The 20805-nt window shown below is 43.7% G+C and overlaps 1 protein-coding gene across 2 annotated transcripts in view; it reads right to left on the reverse strand.

Annotated features, from left to right (window-relative positions):
* Nucleotides 1–7422: 7422 nt before the first annotated feature.
* The window catches only part of LOC122540177 (ephrin type-A receptor 8), a 530533-nt gene continuing 517150 nt past the window's right edge, over nt 7423–20805 (reverse strand). For both annotated transcript variants that reach the window (XM_087980648.1, XM_043675512.2), the window contains one exon: nt 7423–10218. In XM_087980648.1, the coding sequence (XP_087836774.1) occupies nt 10104–10218 (115 nt within the window). In that variant the 3' untranslated portion in view covers nt 7423–10103. The remainder of the gene's footprint in view (nt 10219–20805) is intronic.

Here is a 20805-nt window from a genome sequence, read left to right on the forward strand (position 1 = left end):
ACTAAGACAACAAGTTTCATTCTTGTAATTTGCAACAGCTGATTTGAACTTCTGAAGGTGGTTAAAAAGTGGATGATAGCAGATTGAAATCAGTGAGGAGAAATGTAGCGTGGGGGTGTAACAGGCAGGTAATATGGTGTTGCTTGTTTTCAGCTCTAACTTGCTTAGGTGCAAAGCCTTTATTTCACAGCAAACTAGCTGAAGTCTAATGAAATGCTGTATGTGATAAATTGTGAGAAATGAATATTAATTAAATCATGTAAATTGTGGAATGTGTAAAGTTGTTACTCACACTGTTTATTGTTGAAACATGGGTCTTTGGAAAATCAGTGAGAGTGGGTGAACCAAACTTTGCTGCTCATTGTTTTTAGACATGCAATTCTAGCTTAAATAAGAAACAAATTCAACTCAAATATGGAATAACCACAAATCAATAATTCAGATGGAGAGCTTAGACAACACAATAAACCAAGAGAGTCAAGGTTTTGACAAACAGATCCTTGGGGTGATGCCACAACGTATTTAAATTAGATTGAAGGTGCTGTGAAGTGGGAGACCTACTGCTGTAGACAATACCAGGCTAGTATCAAGAATTCCTGAGTGAGACAGCTTCACTCTTGTACTGAAGGTGAAATTGTTTGCAATTGCTATTTGGGGCAGTTTCGACTTTGAGTGATAGCGTGACTCAGGAGACGTCAAATCAGCAGAACTTTTACATCTCTCTCCATTGGAAACACAAAGGGGAAGAGACTGAAACAGGATGGTAGTTTATTGCCATCAACAATTGTGAAGTCAAAATCTAGTCTAATATCACAACATTCTCCTATTTTGGCTTTTCAAAAAGCTGTGGTAGTGAGTTTAAACAAAATTGACCTGTTACTCGATTTAAACTGTATTCAATTACAGTAACTGAATTGATGAATGCATTCAAATTGGACCCAGAGGAGTTCCACAAGAATATGCTGACACATGCATTACAAATCTTGCTGATAGTAATTACGTGCCAATGGGCTCTGGCCTTGGCTTGAGAAGAACACCCTGTATAAACCAGTGTGGCAGTTTTCTAATCTGCGGCCACTCTGCATGAGTCTGATGATTCTGGATCAATTTGTGCTCAACTCCTATCTGCTAATTTCAATAAAATATACATTGGAATTGTGTTCTAAGCCTACTGTGGCCATCAGTGTTCACTGCTGATGCTGATGATGTTTATGCTTAGGGGAATTTGTGATCCATTACTGCAGATTTATACAGTTAGCAATCTGCAGTGAGTTACCAAGCCATTTTGTATCTCATATTTATTAAGCAAAATTCAATCTGGCCTTCAATTACATGCCTCAGACAGACAGTTTGACTATTTAGTGCAGTGTAGTAATGAGTACAAGATATTCATTAAAACCATAAATCTCATAAGAATTGTTAACTTAAGTTTTCAGGAACTAACAGTGATCACTAGAAGCTTGACTATTAGTGACCCTGTCAGTTAGGTTTATTCCTGTATCTATAGAAAGCAATGCATCAAAATTAAGGGGTCACTTAAACTTTCATTAACTCGATAACATCCCTGTAGGATTCAACCTTCTTAAACATATATTACTCAAAGCTATTCACCACTTTAGATACTATGAATATTAATAAGTAGAATACAAGCAGCCCTTCTCTGCACAGCCTAAATGAAAGCATAAAATCCTTAACTGTTTGTTTTCCCCAAATCAAGAAAGATAACAACTTTGAAATTTAACACATTTGAACACTTAACAAATTTGCCTGAAGGTTATTCTTCACTATGTTCGCAAAAGTACCATTCCAGCCTAGAGCTTCACCACAGAACGTGGAGCTCTGCTACTAACACACAAAATCTGGGAACTCCATTCACAGACTCTGGAGCTCCACGTCAGACCCACAGACTCTGGACCTCCACGTCAGACCCACAGACTCTGGACCTCCACGTCAGACCCACAGACTCTGGACCTCCACGTCAGACCCACAGATTCTGGACCTCCATGTCAGACCCACAGATTCTGAAGCTCCATGTCAGACTCACAGATTCTGGACCTCCATGTCAGAGCCACAGACTCTGGACCTCCACGTCAGACCCACAGATTCTGGAGCACCACGTCAGACCCACAGATTCTGAAGCTCCACGTCAGACCCACAGATTCTGAAGCTCCATGTCAGACTCACAGACTCTGGAGCTCCACGTCAGACCCACAGATTCTGGAGCTCCATGTCAGACCCAAAGATTCTGGAGCTCCATGTCAGAGCCACAGACTCTGGAGTTCCACCGTTGAAAAATGTGGTTTTGGAAAAACACAGCAGGCCAGACAGCATCCGAGGAGCAGGAGAATCGACGTTTTGGGCATAAGCTCTTCTTCAGGAATGAGGCTGGTGTGCCAAGCGAGCTGAGATAAAAGGTAGGGGGTCAGAATTTGGGGGAGGGGCGCTGGGAATATGATAGGTGGAAGGAGGTGAGGGTGAGGTTGATAGGCCGGAGAGGGGGTGGGGGCGGAGAGGTCGGGAAGAAGATTGCAGGTCAAGACGGCGGTGCTGAATCCGGGGGTTGGGACTGAGATAAGGTGGGGGGAGGGGAAATGAGGAAGCTGGAGAAATCTACATTCATCTCGTGTGGTTGGAGGGTTCCTAGGTGGAAGATGAGGCGCTCTTCCTCCAGGCATTGTGGGCCAGGGTCTGGCGATGGAAGAGGTCAAGGACCTGCATGTCATTGGCGGAGTGGGAGGGGGAGCTAAAGTGCTCAGCCACGGGGCTGGGTTGGTTGTTGCGGGTGTCCCAGAGGTGTTCCCTGAAATGTTTCGCAAGTAGGCGGCCTGTCTCTCCAACGTAGAGGAGACCACATTGGGTGCAGCGGATACAGTAAATGATGTATGTGGAGGTGTAGGTGAATTTGCAATGGATATAGAAGGATCCATTGGGGCCTTGGAGGGAGGTGAGGGGGGAAGTGTGGGCGCAAGTTTTGTATTTCTTGTGGTTGCCGGGGGAAGGTGCCGGGAGTGGAGGTTGGGTTGGTGGGGGGTGTGGACCTGATGAGGGAGTCGCGGAGGAAGTGGTCTCTCCTGAATGCTGATAGGGGTGGGGAGGGAAATATATCCCTGGTGGTGTGGTCTGTCTGGAGGTGGCGGAAATGACGAAGGATGATACGATGTATCTGGAGGTTGGTGGGGTGGTAGGTGAGAACCAGTGGGGACCGGTATCTGCAGTCCTTACTTTTTCCCTCTGGAGTTCCACCCCAAACCCATAGAAACTAGGCCTCCACCATAGAGCCTGGAAGTCTGGCATAGGAACACAGATCAAGGACACAGAACACATTTTCCATTTATTGATTTTGATCAATTAGTAATGGGCGAGAATGTGCGAAGTGTTCATCTGTTGGTATCTTGCAGAGTAATTTCAAAACCAACAATGTGTACTTGAAACTGGTGAGAGTGCTTCAGTTTCTCTTTCTCTTTGGCCTGCCCTGGTTGTAATGAGTTTGAGTGTTCTGGTTTAGTTACTGAGCTGTAAGGACCCAGAAGACAGAAAAGCAATGGACACCAAATATTATGGCAGTGAGGTTTTCTGTCAGTGCACCATGCACACCTGTTGAGACACAGTTAGTGAAGGTAACATTAGAATCATAGAAACATAGAGTGTATGAGCAGGAGAAGGCCATTCAGCCCTTCATACCTGCTGTGCCATTCAATAGGATCAAGGCTGATCATACAACTTAGCCCACTTTTCCCCCTTTCTCCCATAACCTTTGATTCCGTTAGCTCTCAAAACTATATCTAACCCCTTCTTGAGAATATTCATTTTTGGCTGCCTGTAGCAGACAATTCCACAGGCTCAGCACTATCTGGCTGAAGAAATTTCTGACCATCTCAGTCTTAAATGTCTTACCCCATATCCTTGGACATTAGCTTCTGTGTGGAGAAAGTGAGGACTGCAGATGCTGATCACAGTCAAGAATGTGGTGCTGGAAAACACAACAGGTCAGGCAGCATTCAAGGAGCAGGAAAATCAACATTTTGGGCAAAAGCGTCATTCCTGATGAAGGTTCCTCAGGTAAACAAGGGAGTGATATTACTCCTATGGAAATGAAGACAAGCGATGGAAGAAATGGAGTGGTCTGTTTCCTGATAGAATTTTGGAATAACAGTAGGGTGAAATGTTTCGGGTAATCTCCTGCCAGAAATAGGAACAATTCTAGGTTAAAATGGTGAGGACCAATGCTGATGGAAGCATAACATGGGGTGGACCACAATCTTCACTCATGACAGACCATGAATCAAATAGTCACGCACAAAATCTTTGGTGGACAAGATAAAGATAGTTTGAGGCAAAGTAACTAAGGAAGGCTGGGAGCCCTCATGGAACCTGATGGTCATCGAATCATAGAATTCATAGAGTGGGGGAGCAGGCCATTCAAATCATTGAGTCCACAATAACCCTCGGAAGAGCATCCCAACCATCTCCACAACCTCCCCACCACCACCCACCACCCTGTACCTGGAACCCTGCATTTCCCATGGCTAATCTACCGAGTCTGCACATCCCTGGACACTATGGGCAATTCAGCATGACCAATCCACCTAACCTGCACATCATTGGACTGTGGGAGGAAACCAGAGCACCCGGAGGAAACCCATGCAGACACGGGGAGAATGCATAAACTCCACACAGTCACCCAAGAGTGGAATTGAACCCTGTCTCCATGAGGCAGCAGTGAGCCAAGAAAATCCTTGTCTACTTAAACCCTGAAAACTTGAGAGTCGTCTATTCATCATAAAAAACAAATTTCAAGTCTGCATAGGAGATCCCTGCAGACAAGACACTTCTCCACAATCAATAGGTGGCAAGTCAAGTGCCCTTTGGCATCTCAATGTAATATTGAGATAAACTAACTTGGGCAATGTGTGAGAAGCACTTTAGGTTTGTTAATGCAAATAGATTGTGACTGCTCAGTCTCTCAGTTCCATTTGCTACAAATCCCTTGATATTGACATCAGTTGATGCAGCATCCACCACCTTTGTGGAGACAGTTCCTAATCTTCAGATCCACAGAAAAGGTACAAAGTAATTATTATTAGCATTAGCAATGGATTAAAATGTCGGTCCATCCAGCAATGTTTACATCCATGAACAATAAACAAAAATGCAAACAAATAACAACTCCACCGCAGTATCACATGGTATGGAAACTTCACCAGAGACCCAAAAGCTCCCCCACAAACTGACAGATCTCAGAGCTCTACCACACACCCACAGAGCAAGCAGAACCACCACAGATACCGGAGTTCCACCAGTGTCCCACAGAGCATGGAGCTCCACCACAGACCCACGGAGACTGCAGCTCCACCACAGACCCAAGAACTGGGAATTCTGCAACAAACCCACAGTTCCCAGAACTCCACTACAGACCCAAGGAGCTCAGAGCCCCATCACAGACCCACAGAGTCTAGAGCTTCACCACAGTCCCACAGAGCCCAGAGCTCCACCACAGACCCACAGAGTCCAGAGCTTCACCACAGTCCCACAGAGCCCAGAGCTCCACCATAGACCAACAGAGCCCAGAGCTCCACCACAGTCACACAGAGCCCAGAGCTCCACCACAGTCCCACAGAGCATAGAGCTCCACTATAGACCAACAGAGCCCAGAGCTCTACCACGGTCCCACAGAGCCCAGAGCTCCACCACAGTCCCACAGAGCCCAAAGCTGCACCATAGACCAACAGAGCCCAGAGCTCCACCATAGAACAACAGAGCCCAGAGCTCTACCACAGTCCCACAGAGCCCAGAGCTCCACCACAGTCCCACAGAGCCCAGAGCTCCACCACATTCCCACAGAGCCCAGAGCTCCACCATAGACCAACTGAGCCCAGAGCTCCACCACAGTCCCACAGAGCCCAGAGCTCCACCGCAGTCCCACAGAGCCCAGAGCTCCACCATAGACCAACTGAGCCCAGAGCTCCATCACAGTCCCACAGAGTCCAGAGCTTCACCACAGTCCCACAGAGCCCAGAGCTCCACCATAGACCAACAGAGCCCAGAGCTCCACCACAGTCCCACAGAGCCCAGAGCTCCACCACAGACCCACAGAGCCCAGAGCTCCACCACAGACCAACAGAGCCCAGAGATCCACCATAGACCAACAGAGCTCAGAGCTCCACCACAGTCCCACAGAGCCCAGAGCTTCACCACAGTCCCACAGAGCCCAGAGCTCCACCACATTCCCACAGAGCCCAGAGCTCCACCATAGACCAACTGAGCCCAGAGCTCCACCACAGTCCCACAGAGTCCAGAGCTTCACCACAGTCCCACAGAGCCCAGAGCTCCACCACAGACCCACAGAGCTCAGAGCTCCACCACAGTCCCACAGAGTCCAGAGCTTCACCACAGTCCCACAGAGCCCAGAGCTCCACCATAGACCAACAGAGCCCAGAGCTCCACCACAGTCACACAGAGCCCAGAGCTCCACCACAGTCCCACAGAGCCTAGAGCTCCACCATAGACCAACAGAGCCCAGAGCTCCACCACAGACCCACAGAGCCCAGAGATCCATCATAAACCAATAGAGCCCAGAGCTCCACCACAGTCCCACATAGCCCAGAGCTCCACCATAGACGAACAGAGCCCAGAGCTCCACCATGGTCCCACAGAGCCCAGAGCTCCACCACAGTCACACAGAGCCCAGAGCTCCACCATAGACCAACAGAGCCCAGAGCTCCACCATAGAACAACAGAGCCCAGAGCTCCACCACAGTCCCACAGAGCCCAGAGCTCCACCACATTCCCACAGAGCCCAGAGCTCCACCACAGTCCCACAGAGCCCAGAGCTCCACCATAGACTAACAGAGCCCAGAGCTCCACCACAGTCCCACAGAGCCCAGAGCTCCACCACAGTCCCAAAGAGCCCAGCGCTCCACCACAGACCCACAGAGCCCAGAGATCCACCATAGACCAACAGAGCCCAGAGCTCCACCATAGATTCACAGTGCCCCAAACTCCACTATGGACCCACAGACTTGCGAACTCCAGCACCGACCCACAGAACCTGGAGCTCCACATCTGAGCCCAGAGTTCAACACAGACCCACACAGTCCATAGCTCCGCCACAGACCTACAGAACAGGGAACTCCATCACAGACTCAGAAACTCCACTACGGACTCTGGAGATCCACTAGAGACCCCACAACTCCCCCTCTGAACTATGGAACAGAGAACTCCACCACTGGCCCACAGACCTGAGGACTCCACCACTGATGCACAGAGCTGTACCACAGACATGTGGGTCTGAAGCTCCACCACCGAGTTGGAATACCACCCAGGCACACACAGCCAGAAACTGTCACAGAGACACTGAGGAACTCTAGCAATATACCACAGAGTTTGTGACACAATGATAATATTAGGAGATGGTCACTGGGCAATCATTGCTCTTGTCTCAAGTCAGTCACATATTTTATAAGGTCGTGTATGAAAATACTATACTTAGAAAGGTGATGTCTATATGTTTGTTTAATTCATTTTCAACTTACTCACTTGGCATGAGATAAAATGATGATGAAGTCAATGAAAAAGAACAGTGAGACATGAAAACATAAATCATGGGATAGTTTCTGGTCTAATGACACCCTGAATGTTGCCATTTAGTATTAGGTCAAGATGTTAATCCATTCTTTTAACTGAATATTACTACCAAGCTGCTTCCTGTTTATACAATGTATGTGTTAGTTTCTAGCAATGTACTTCATATCCCTACATTACAAATGTATTGCCTTCACAGCTTTACCTGATGCATTGTAGAAGATCAACTGGTAAATACCGCAGAATTCTAACATAACAACCTTATCAGTTATACAGTCTGGAGAGATGCAGGACAAGAAATGTGACAATGCCCCTCTCTCCCTGTCTGGAGTATAAAAAAGTATCTATTGTTTTTACATTTTACTAATGCTACCATATAATAATAAATACTAAAATATTCATTTAAACTGTTCTAAGGTGGTACTTATAAAGAATTTGACACAAGTGCTGCAATCCAAACCACGAACAGTCTGAAAACACAGGTCCAGAACCTCGGAGAGGCTCACACTCCACAACTGACTCCATGTGAGGTAAATCATGCAATTGATTTAAAGGCTCATGACCTCCTTTCAAACTCCAGTTCCCATTTTAGGAAGAAGGAACACATTACTCATAAATATAATCCTTACTGTTTACCACCTTGGAGCCTAAACTAATTAAATTAATCTGCAAGAATAATTTCTAGGTAATGCACATCTGATTCAAACATGGAGTCGTAGTACTAAATAACTGTCCTCTTTAGTACTCAGATACTGCCTATGATGGGTTTGGCTGAGGATCCTAAAGCTATAATGTTCCTATAGACTCGCAACTCCAATGTCCAGTACTGCATCAATATTGGAAACAAGGAGTCAGACTGAAGGGAATGATAATAGGCTCAGATTTGTGTTGGACATATGGTTGCTGAACGTGCATGGGACATTTGTTGATGCAACATCAACACTACCATTGTCATTAGTCTTATTGCATACGTTGATCTTAAGTTGTTGTCTTGCACATGTGGCTGGAGTTAATCTTGTTATCATGACAGTAATTGCTCTATCAGTGTGACAGACTCAGAACTCACAAGCACTGCTGGTTTCTGCATAGCTCAGTTAAGCTGTTGCACCAGCATTTGAAAGTTACTGAATAGTACTTTGTTGTAAAGGTGAAGTAAATCACCAAAGTCTTACTGGATCATTGGTTGCCCTCTTATCAGAGAGAGATACGAATGATGGCGATGTAATCTGAGGGACACCATGCCTCAGGCAAGGGGACAGGCTGAGAAGGAGAATCTTTCATGATAACCTCAGCTGGTGCCGGAATTGAACCCACAGTGTTTGCATCCGCCTGAGCTAAACTAACCCCATAGGTGTCAGACATAGTTCACAGCAAGTCCCAGAGACTATGTGGAAGAATTACTGGGACATTTGCAGGTGTTGAAATCCTAAAACTTGTCCAGTGAATGACCACCTTCATCATTAAAATCATAAGAAGTAGGAGCAAGAGTTGGCCATTCGGCCCCTTGAGCCTGTTCCATTCAGCTCAATAAGATCATTGCTGATCTGATTGTGCCATTAACTCCACTTAAACTTGGCTGACTGGTACCATCTTCATAGCTTCCAACTTCAGAAATTGGAAGATCTCATTATTTGTGCAACCAAAATAGTAAACGGGTTAGGGGGTACATTTTCTAGGTAGTTAAAATTGAATCTGATTTACTGATAAATGCACAATGTGATATATTGCCTCTCAGTCCTGGTTTCAGTATACTGAGTCTGTCAAATAATTCCCATGTCAGAAGTGCAATCTCTAAAATCTCAACTTCAGACAAAAGAGCAATCTGTAAAGTGTCTGCGCTCTCCAAATTTCAATTCAACTAAGAATAAATGGTTAAATAATTTCTTTCAAAAATTTTGTACATTTTGACATGTCCACAGAACTCTCAATGCCATAAAAATTCTGATTTAAATCCTTCCTGGTAAACATGTATATTAAAGTTGAAGACTGCTCTCAAGATGTTATGACAATGATTGGGTTTTGCAGCTGCATAGGACTGGTCCTGAAGCTCCTGGTCATACTAACTCCTCCACTTCCCTGTTCTTCTGAAGCATCTTTCTTACAGAGGATCATGTCTTCTAAATCCTTTACTGGAGTCAGTGCACTCTGGTGGAATGAGGTACTTATACCACTTTGACGAGATCCTCATTCCTGCCTCTTGGTGCTTGCAGTGAGGTCACTGTCAGTTCAGAGGGAATGAAGGTCAAACACGGTTACTAGCACATTGAATGCAGTTCATTCTTCCAGAGAAAGATGTCTGCCTGAAGATTGTCCATTATAAAATGGTGACCAATGATCATAAGATTGTCCAAGGAGTTGTGTCAGGAGAGAAGCAGCACCCATCTCTTGCATTTGTAAATCTTTTCTTGTTTATATTAAAGGCAAATTATAAAAGACTGATGTTCAGCCAATTTGATTTCCATAGTGTCCTTATTGCACATTAGCCTTAAGCTATTGTACGATCTACCGTAAATTCTGACTGGCTATACATGGATACCTGGGCCATTTGAGCATATTAGCTGTTCCCTCATGATCTGAATGCTGCTAAGGATTTTCTTCTGATGTCCCATCAACGTTATTCCAAGTCTTCGGACGTCCCTGTGATTGAGAGGCAAAGACAGGGAGAGAAAAGACAAGAAAGAGTTTTAACAAAAATTGAATGAGACCACATTTCACAGCTTTATATGCAGCTTAATAAAATTTCATTTAGTTTGTAAAAATATTCACGGTTGGACTGATGCCTATTTTATGACAGAAAGGAGACTTGGCCAAAACCATGCCAGAGATGTTGCTCGTTGGAAGAGAGGTGTGTGTGTGTGTTAGAGAGAGAGAGAGACAGAGATGTTCATATCTTTACATGAAATGATAAATAAAAACCAGGCTGTGCAGAGAAACAGAACAGATTGAGTTGCTGAGCCTAAACACCATTTGCTATTAGATAGGACAGACTATCTAATGTGGAAGCACACATTCTCTCTGTCCATTAAGGAAAATGCAAGAAGGGAAGAGGAGGGAAAATATCTTGAAATTAAGAGTGATAGAATCATAGAGTTGTATACCATGGAGACAGGCCCTTCAGCCCAAACTGGTCCATGCTGACCACAATGTCCATCCATGCTAACCCCATTTCCTGCACTTGGCCCATATACTTCTAAACCTTTTCAATTCATGTATTTGTCCAAATGCCTTTTAAATGTTGTTAATGTACCCTCCTCAACCATGTCCACTAGCAGCTTATTCCATATGCATACCACCCTCTGTGTAAAAGCATTGCCCCTCAGGTTCCCTTTTATTCTTTCCTCTCTAATCTTAAACTGATGCCCTGTAGTCCTCGATTTCCCAACCCTAGGTAAAAGACTGAGTGCATTCACCCCATCCATGTCTCTCATGATCTTATACACTTTTATAAGATCCCTACCCCAGTCTCCTATGCTCTAAAGAATAAGGTCCAGCTTGTCCAATCTCTCCCTATAACTCAGATCCTTGAGTCCTGGCAACATGCTTGTAAATTTATTCTGCATTCTTTTATGTTTAATAACATCCTTCCTATAACAAGGTGACCAAAACTGAACACAATACTCCAAGTGCAGCCTCAGCAATGTCCTGTACAACTGCAACATAACTTCCCAACTTCTATACTCAATGTACTGACTGATGAAGGCCACTGTTCCAAAAGCCTTCTTCACTGCCCTGTCTAACTGTGACTCCACTTTCAGAAAACTGTGCACTTGAACTCCAAGGTCCCTCTGTTCAATTACACTCCTTAAGGTGAAAGTGAGGACTGCAGATGCTGGAGATCAGAGTCAAGATTAGAGCAGTGCTGGAAAAGTGCAGCATGTCAAGCAGCATCCAAGGAGCAGGAAAATCGACATTTCGGGCAAAAGCCCTTTATCAGGAAAGGCTTCATGAAGGGCTTTTGCCCGAAACATTGATTTTCCTGCTCCTCGGATGCTGCCTGAACTGCTGTGCTTTTCCAGCAGCACTCTAACCCACACTCCTTAAGGCCCTACCATTCACCATGAAACACTTATCTTGATTTGACTTTCCAAAATGCAAGACCTCACACTTATCTATATTAAACTCCATTTGCCACTTCTCCATCCACTTTCCAGCTGATCAAGGTCTTGCTGCAATTTCTGATAACCTTCCCCACTGTCTACGATACCGCCTATTTTAGTGCCATCTGCAAACTCAGTTGTGATGGAAATTAAAACTTAAAGAGTGAGATGGTCAGAGCTTGGGTTCAAGGTGAGTATTCAAGGTGGAAAAGGCTAATGCTCAGATCTAATTTGGTATGCCAGTGTCAAGATATGAATCGGCTATTGGTAGGTTGCATTGCAGAAAAACAAAAAGCTTCCTTGCTAAATGAGTTAGAACTTCAGAAATGGGAGGACATTTAAGAGGTGATTCCATATAGTATATGGAAAGGGCTATTCCTAGAAGAGCATTGAGCCTGACAACACTATCAAGTTTAGGAGGGTGTTAGATAGCTATTTGATGAATACAACAATGCAGGGGTGCTAGTCTGTATGTGCCACCATTCATATCCTGATGAATGTTAGAATGTTACAAAGTAATGCAGTCAAAACCTTCCAAGGAAGTATTCTCCCTTTTCCTCCTACAACCCCTCTCACTACCTCTCCACCTCCTCTGACCGTACTGCAACTATCAATCCCCCACTCTCCCATCTGCCCCCACTCTTGGTCCCCTTATTGCCAGAACCTCAGGTTCAAATACTTCCGAGGATGCCATGATCTCAGCTTGGGGAGAAGGGCAACAGAAGCAAGGAAGACATTTTGATTTTAAGGATTGATCCACAAGAAACATATTTGGGTAAAATTCCTTAAACCCAGAAAAAGGGGAGACGTTAAGGCAATTCTTATAATTTGGGGTTGTTGACAATATCACTGGACATTCCTCTGCGAATTAAACTTGTGTACTGTGCCTTTCTTTGGTAGGACTGTCAACCCACGGTGATCAATTTACTTCAGCATCTCATTGACATGACAAGATTCCCTACATTTAGTGGAAGCTGGCTGGTTGTATACATTTCCCCCCCAAAAGACAGTGAGCTGTACAGTGGAGTTAATCAGACAGCAACCTGCAAATATGCAGTCAAATGTGTCAATCTGTGTTCTAGGTTAACCTGCTTCTCCACAGACTGTACTATAAAAAAAACCTAACCAATAGCCTCAGAATGGAAATCAATTTAAGGGCAAGAAGTTACTTAACTAACTAGTTACTCAGAAAAAAAAGTACAAAAGAAGAGAGAATTCAGCATTTAGAAGTAAATTAGATTAGATTAGATTAGATTAGATTACTTACAGTGTGGAAACAGGCCCTTCGGCCCAACAAGTCCACACCGACCCGTCGAAGCGCAACCCACCCATACCCCTACATTTACCCCTTATTACCTAACAATAAGGGCAATTTAGCATGGCCAATTCACCTAACCTGCACATCTTTGGACTGTGGGAGGAAACCGGAGCACCCGGAGGAAACCCACACAGACACGGGGAGAACGTGCAAACTCCACACAGTCAGTCGCCTGAGTCGGGAATTGAACCCGGGTCTCTAGCACTGTGAGGCAGCAGTGCTAACCACTGTGCCACCGTGCCGCCAAATTAATTTCAACATAATTCATAATTACAGCCTCTTGCCCAATGGCGACCATGAATTAAACAAGTAATTATCAGGGTGAAAAGTGGTTATCAAAAGTTGTTAGCAAACCAGATTAAGCAGAATCCCAAGGCTTTTTGTACACAAATAAAAAGCAAGAGGGTAGCAAGGACAAAGCAGCCCACTTGCCTGGCACATTATCAACTACCATCCACATATTTATGGTCTTCACCACAAACACACAGCAGCAGCAGTGTGATGCATTTAGAAGATTCACGGTCGCAATTCAGCAAGACTCCTGAGGCAAGATCATCCAAACCTACAACCTCTATCATCTCAAAGGATGAGGCATAAGATACACTGAAACACTTGCAAGATCCCCAAGTCATTCACCACCCTGACTTGGAAATATATTAATGTTATTTCACTGCAGTGGAATCAAAATCCTGAAACTCTCTCCAAAAAAGCAATATGGGTGTCCCTACATCCCAAAAACTGCAGTGGTTCATGAAGGCAGCACCCCACCGCCTACTCCGGGGCAATTAGGGATGGGCAATAAATGTTGGCCTTCCTACAAATGAATAAACAAAAACAAGAAATCAAACCACTCGCCCTAATGACATACCATGCCACTTATTGTAGCTTTCAGGTGTTCTTTACTCTGAAACTTGGTTCAATATTAGGATCTGTGATGTGTTTTTCTTAATAACTTTGTCCCTTTATTCCTAATAAAGCTTCAGTAATAACGTCACAAATAACCTTTAACCCTTGAAAACTAACAGCACAGAAAAAGGCCCTTCAGCCCACTGAGTTTGTCCCATTCAAAAGTAAGCACCTAGTTATTCTAATCCTATTTTCAAATACTTGGTCCATAGTTTTGTGGACTCCTTGCAAGCGGTCAGATAGACATTGAAACCTGGATATCGGGTCTCCCTTGCCTGCTGAGGTAATTTAACCCCATCTGCTTGTGTTATTCTAGCCTGAGCTTACCAATGAGGTTCACAGTCTCTTTATTCTATTGAAGTGTCACTTACTTGAAGCTGGTTGACTAAGTGACCACTTGTCCATCTCTGTTAGGCTAGAAATTGGGGAGTTGGAGGTGGGTTTAAGTCAGGAATCTGATTTTTCACCCTTTAATCTCACCTAAAATTACCACTGAGTTTGGCTCACACTAGCCCTCACCCTACATTTGTACATTGTTGAGTTTGAATCCAGTGTGGAATTAAGAATCTAATGATGACCATGAAACCATTGCTGAAAAAATCCATCTGGTTCACTAATGTCCTTTGGGGAAAGAAACTACTATCCTCAACTGGTCTGGCCTACGTGTGACTCCAGATCCACAGCAAAATGGTTGACTCTTAACTGCCTTCTGGGTAATTAGGGATGGACAATAAATGTTGGCTGAGCCAGTGATGCCCACATTCTGGGAAAAAAATTAAAATAAAGGTACATAGATGCCGATAACTTAGGTACAATTCTGAAAAACCAATCCTTAATCACTAACTGCAAAATTCAGGCTGCAGAAACTTAGCGGAACTTTCCAGTAAATGTGGCAAACAGGTTTGAAACCTTGAGGAGTGTTGTTTGAGAAAAACCTGCTTATAATGAAGCAATTACTCCATCTGGGAGAATCTTCCTGCACACACTGATATTTGAAGTATGTGCTCCTGCAAGAATCAATTGCCATCAGACATTTATTCCTTAATTATAACCAGCAAAAGAAAACAAAACTGGGAGGCTTTTGCCTCAAAACATTTTTGGTTGAAGGATGGCAGAATTAAACAACCTCACCATCATGGGCAGAAACATCTCAATCACTACAATGATCTATACTGCGTACATGGATTAAAACAGACAACTGATTGATGTCTATTGGACAGATCGGAGGAAAGTCTTCTTTTTCTGTGAAGGCTGATCAAAGCAAGTTGGGGTTTGCTCCAAGTTCTGTATGTTTAAAGGCTGCCACTGGCTGCAAACAAAGGCACTTTCAACAGAGGTAGAAGTTTACAAGTGTGAATGTTTCTTTGCATTAAAAAAATTGCACATACTATCATTTTCAGATACAAGTTGTATAACTTACCCAATGTTACAAAGTAAGTTATGATTCATTAACAAAATAGTGTTAACCCTAGTCAGTTCCACCTCTGCCACGTCTGCAGATGTAGTGATGGCAGTTTTTAAATCATATAGGTCTCTCAATTGCACGCGTGAGCTTTGGCTGTTCCTCTGGCATCTGCTCGCTTCCAGGTAGTGTTCATTCTTTGGGGATTGATTTACCCTTGGCAAGTGCTGTCATCTTGGACCGTTATTTTATTTCTGTATAATATACAGATATAGAAAATAGAAGTTGAAGTAGACCATTCAGCCCTTCGAGCCTGCTCTGTCTTTCAATACAATCATGGCTGATCATCCAACTCAGTACCCTATCCCTACTTTCTCCACATACTCTGTGATCCCCTTAGCCCTCAGAACTGCACCTAACTCCTTCTTGAAAACATTCAATGTTTTTGCCTCAAATGCTTTCTGTGACAAAGAATTCCTCACCATTCTCTGGGTGAAGAAATTTCTCCTCAACTCAGTCCCACCCTGTATCCTTAAAATGTGACCCTGGTTCAGGATGCGGAGACACATGAAAGAAGCTATCACAGATCATTATCAGAATAACTACTTCAAGCTTCAGATTTCTTGCAATTGAGATGAACAGACATTTTTAACTTTCTGATGAAGGGTTTTTGCCCAAAACGTTGATTTTCCTGCTCCTCAGATGCTGCCTGACCTGCTGTGCTTTTCCAGCACCACATTCTTAACTCTAATCTTCAGCATCTGCAGTACTCACTTTTGCCCATTTTTAACTAAATGTCTATTAGCTGGAACCCCAAGGGTCTTAGCTTTGCTTGTTCTCTTGGCATAGTGATTGTTCCATCATACAGCCTCCAGGTAACCTTCAAAGACTTCAATTTTGGGTCACCAACTTGAGCCACTTTATATAGGTAAATGAAGTTTGTGATGTTGAAGTTTGTGATGTTGAATTTCGTGATGTTGCATCAAACGCCAGCGTCTATCCTGATGCTTCACATTCCCTAAATGTTCTCCTTCTGCAGTCTTCATTCTAACAAATATAAACCATTAGTTTCGATAACATCTGTTGTGTGGTGCAAACTGGCTGATATTTCTCCAGGTGCCATCTTTATAACCTTACTTTGCTTGTTTCCAGCAAAACACTTAGCTGCAAAGTGATTCAGCTTCCTGCGGTTATAGCACTGCTTTCCCCATCTTAGATATGCTTCCTTCTTGGTCTGTGTGACATCCTCCACAATATGTACATCTTGAACTTTCAGGCTTTTCTGCTATTTATTGATAATTTTATCCTCCAATCAGTTGTTCTCATGTCACTTGGATGTCTCTCAGCATAAAGTCTCATCTGTCCTGTTATTACACTCCGGATAAACAATCTCAGGGCTTCTGCACATTTCTTAGCAGATGTGCTCTCACTTCAGCATCTCATGGCTGATGTGATCCTACTGTTGATGAAATTATCTTCCAGTTTAGAAACCCACAGGATTCAGCTAAGTATCTATGGAGTCAAATACTGATTAATAGTCTCTATGTCCCAGGAACTCTGATGTTGAAGATATATTAGACATAAGTAACAGCGATGTGGGATTCAAAGCTTGCCTTCAAAGCCCTCAAAAATCTCTGCAATATGATTTTTCTGCTCCTCAATGTGTTTAAGTTGTAATACAACTTAAAACAATCTTACATCAGCATTAATGACAGCATTGCTATTTTTATTTGATCTGATTTTTTAATTAATGTTGTCATTTCCTAGCACTGCCATTGAGAGTAAAAAGTAATCCAACTCTCTCTTATAGCTCCTTTCATTTCACAGTACATCGAAGCAGAAAACACACAACCATTTTGACTCAACCACAGACGCATATACGCTAAGCTTCCCCTAGGTTTCCCCTTCTGAGGAATTACATCCTGATCAGGTTCACGCTGGTCTTTATCCTTACAGTCTATGTTGGCAAACAAAAACTCTCCTACCATATTCGGCTTAAAGCTTGATCAGTATAAATTAACGGAGCAAAGGATTTAAGGAATATCTCAGGATCAGGAGCACAAGCTGTGATAGTATGTAATGCATAAGTAATACAAATTTGTAGACTTTTGTCCCCCACTTCTTCCTTGCTGTTTCTTCCATTTGATGGCTCTCCTAAAAGCTCTGAAGATCCACATGGTTTCAGCCTCAGCATTCCTAACTCCATGTTTCAAGTCATGTGTTTTCAATGGCTGCCACAAAGGCCTTGCACTTGTAAAGGTCACATGATTGTAGCAAACCATTCTGTACGACAAGGATAAAGTAACAATTCTCAAAACAGGTTTCCATTCCTCTTGTTCACAGCATATAGCAAACAGCAAGGGATCTTGTGTTGCGCTGGTACCTTCCCTACCTCTGAGTTACATAGACCTGGATTCAAATCCCAATTGCTCCAGAAGTGTATGATGAACCCTCTGAAGAGTCTGATCAGAAAATATCTAGCCAGCAAAAGTCAAAGCTAGCCCTCTTGTTCTGATGTTTCAAGAGAAGCATATGTCAGGTACAGGCAAGACAGATTGGATGAATCCTTCGAAGAGTATAAAGGCAGTAGGAGTATACTTAAGAGGGAAATCAGGAGGGCAAAAAGGGGACATGAGATAGCTTTGACAAATAGAGTTAAGGAGAATCCAAAGGGTTTTTACAAATACATTAAGGACAAAAGGGTAACTAGAGAAAGAATAGGGCCCCTCAAAGATCAAAATGTGTTGCTGGAAAAGCGCAGCATGTCAGGCAGCATCCAGGGAACTATGCTGGAGATCAGAGCTGAAAATGTGTTGCTGGAAAAGTGCAGCAGGTCAGGCAGCATCCAGGGAACTATGCTGGAGATCAGAGCTGAAAATGTGTTGCTGGAAAAGCGCAGCAGATCAGGCAGCATCCAGGGAACAGACCTCACTTTCTCCCCTCAAAGATCAGCAAGGCGGCCTTTGTGTGGAGCCGCATGAGATGGGGGAGATATTAAATGGGAATTTTGCATCAGTGTTTACTGGTGAAAAGGACATGGGAGATAAAGAATGTAGGAAAATAGATGGTGACAGCTTGAAAAATCACCATATTACAGCCAACGAAGTGCTGGATGTTTTGAGAAGATTTGTAGCTCAGGTTGAGGTTCTGGATGTAGGTTTGCTCACTGAGCTGCAAGGTTCATTTTCAGATGTTTCATCACCATACTAGGTAACATCGTCAGTGGACCTCCGGACGAAGCACTGCTGGTGTTTCCTGCCTTCTTTTTATATGTTTGAGTTTCCTTGAGTTGGTGATATCATTTCCTGTGATGACATCATTTTATGGTGATGTCACTTTCTGTTCTTTTTCTCAGGAGGTGGCAAATGGGATCCAAGTCAATGTGTTTATTGATAGAGTTCCGGTTGCAATGCCATGCTTCTAGGAATTCTCATGTGTGTCTCGGTTTGGCTTGTCCTAGGATGGATGTGTTCTCCCAGTCGAAGTGGTGTCCTTCCTTATTTGTATGTAAGGATATTAGTGAGAGAGGGTCGGGTCGTTTTGTGGCTAGTTTATGTCCATATATCCTGGTGGCTAGTTTTCTGCCTGTTTGTCTAATGTAATATTTGTTACAGTTCTTGCACGTTATTTTGTAAATGACATTAGTTTTGCTTGTTGTCTGTATAGGGTCTTTCAAGTTCATTAACTGTTATTTTAGTGTGGTGGTGGGTTTGTGGGTTACCATGATGCCAAGGGGTCTGAGTAGTCTGGTAGTCATTTCCGAGATGTCTTTGATGTAGGGGAGAGAGGTTAGGGTTTCTGGATGCATTTTGTCTGCTTGTTTGGGTTTGTTGCTGAGAAATCGGTGGACAGTGTTCATTGGGTACCGTCAAGACCATCAATAATAACCTTACTGATATAAAACTCACTAAACAGGAGGAAAACAACAACAAACTGCCATTCCTTGACGTCACAATAGAGCGAACAGCCAATGGGGAACTTCAAACCAGCGTCTACAGGAAACAACACATACGGACCAAATATTGAACTACAGAAGCAATCACCCGAACATAAATGAAACTGCATCAGAACATTATTTCAACGAGCCACCACACACTGCAATACACAGGAACTACAGAGGAAAATCACCTATACAGTGTATTCAAAAAGAATGGGTACCCAACCCAGGATCTGATCAGGTGTACACTAGAACTCTGTGAAAAATTAAGGAAGTGATTACTGGGCCTCTTGCTGAGATATTTGTATCATCGATAGTCACAGATGAGGTGTTGGAAGACTGGAGGTTGGCTAATGTGGTGCCACTGTTTAAGAAGTGTGGTAAGGACAAGCCAGGGAACTATAGACCAGTGAGTCTGATGTCGGTGGTGGGCAAGTTGTTGGAGGGAATCCTGAGGGACAGGATGTACATGTATTTGGAAAGGAAAGGACTGATAAGGGATAGTCAACATGGCTTTGTGCATGAGAAATCATGTCTCACAAATTTGATTGAGTTTTTTTGAAGAAGTAACAAAGAGGATTAATAAGAGCAGAGCGGTGAACATGATCTATGTGGACTTCAGTAAGCCGTTCGACAAAGTTTCCCATGGGAGACTGGTTAGCAAGGTTAAATCTCATGGAATATAGGGAAAACTAGTCATTTGGCTACAGAACTGACTCCAAGGTAGAAGAAAGAGGGTGGTGGTGGAGGCTTGTTTTTTAGTCTGGAGGCTTGTGTCCAATGGAGTGCCACAAGGATTGGTGCTGGGTACACTACAAACTGGAGGTGTAGTGGACAGCGAAGAAGGTTACCTCAGATTACAACAGGATCTGGACCAGATGGGCCAATGGGCTAAGGAGTGGCAGATGGAGTTTAATTTAGATAAATGCATGGAGCTGCATTTTGGGAAAACAAATCTTAGCAGGACTTATACACTTAATGGTAAGGTCCTAGGGAGTGTTGCTGAACAAAGAGACCTTGGAGTGCAGGTTCATGGCTCCTTGAAAGTGGAGTCGCAGGTAGATAGGATAGTGAAGGCGGCGTTTGGTATGCTTTCCTTTATTGGTCAGAGTATTGTGTACAGAAGTTGGGAGGATATGTTGCGGCTGTACAGGACATTGGTTAGGCCACTGTTGGATTATTGCGTGCAATTCTAGTCTCCTTCCTTTCGGAAGGATGTTGTGAAATTTGAAAAGGTTTGGAAAAGATTTACAAGATGTTGCTATAGGGAGAGGCTGAACAGGCTGGGGCTGTTTTCCCTAAAGTGTCGGAGGCTGAGGGGTGACCTTATAGAGGTTTATAAAATCATGAGGGGCATGGATCGGATAAATAGATAATAGGAAGGGTTTGGAGTGATGTGGCCGGGTGCTGGCAGGTGGGACTAGATTGGGTTGGGATATCTGGTTGGTACGGACGAGTTGGAACGAAGGGTCTGTTTTGTGCTGTAAATCTCTATCACAGTATGACTCTATAACTGGAGGTAGGTATAGGTGGTCTGATTAGCAAGTTTGCAGATGACACTAAG

This window comes from Chiloscyllium plagiosum, unplaced genomic scaffold, assembly GCF_037043375.1.
Source record: "Chiloscyllium plagiosum isolate Xiang-an unplaced genomic scaffold, Cpla_swu_hap1 HiC_scaffold_37, whole genome shotgun sequence".
Classification (NCBI taxonomy): domain Eukaryota; kingdom Metazoa; phylum Chordata; class Chondrichthyes; order Orectolobiformes; family Hemiscylliidae; genus Chiloscyllium; species Chiloscyllium plagiosum.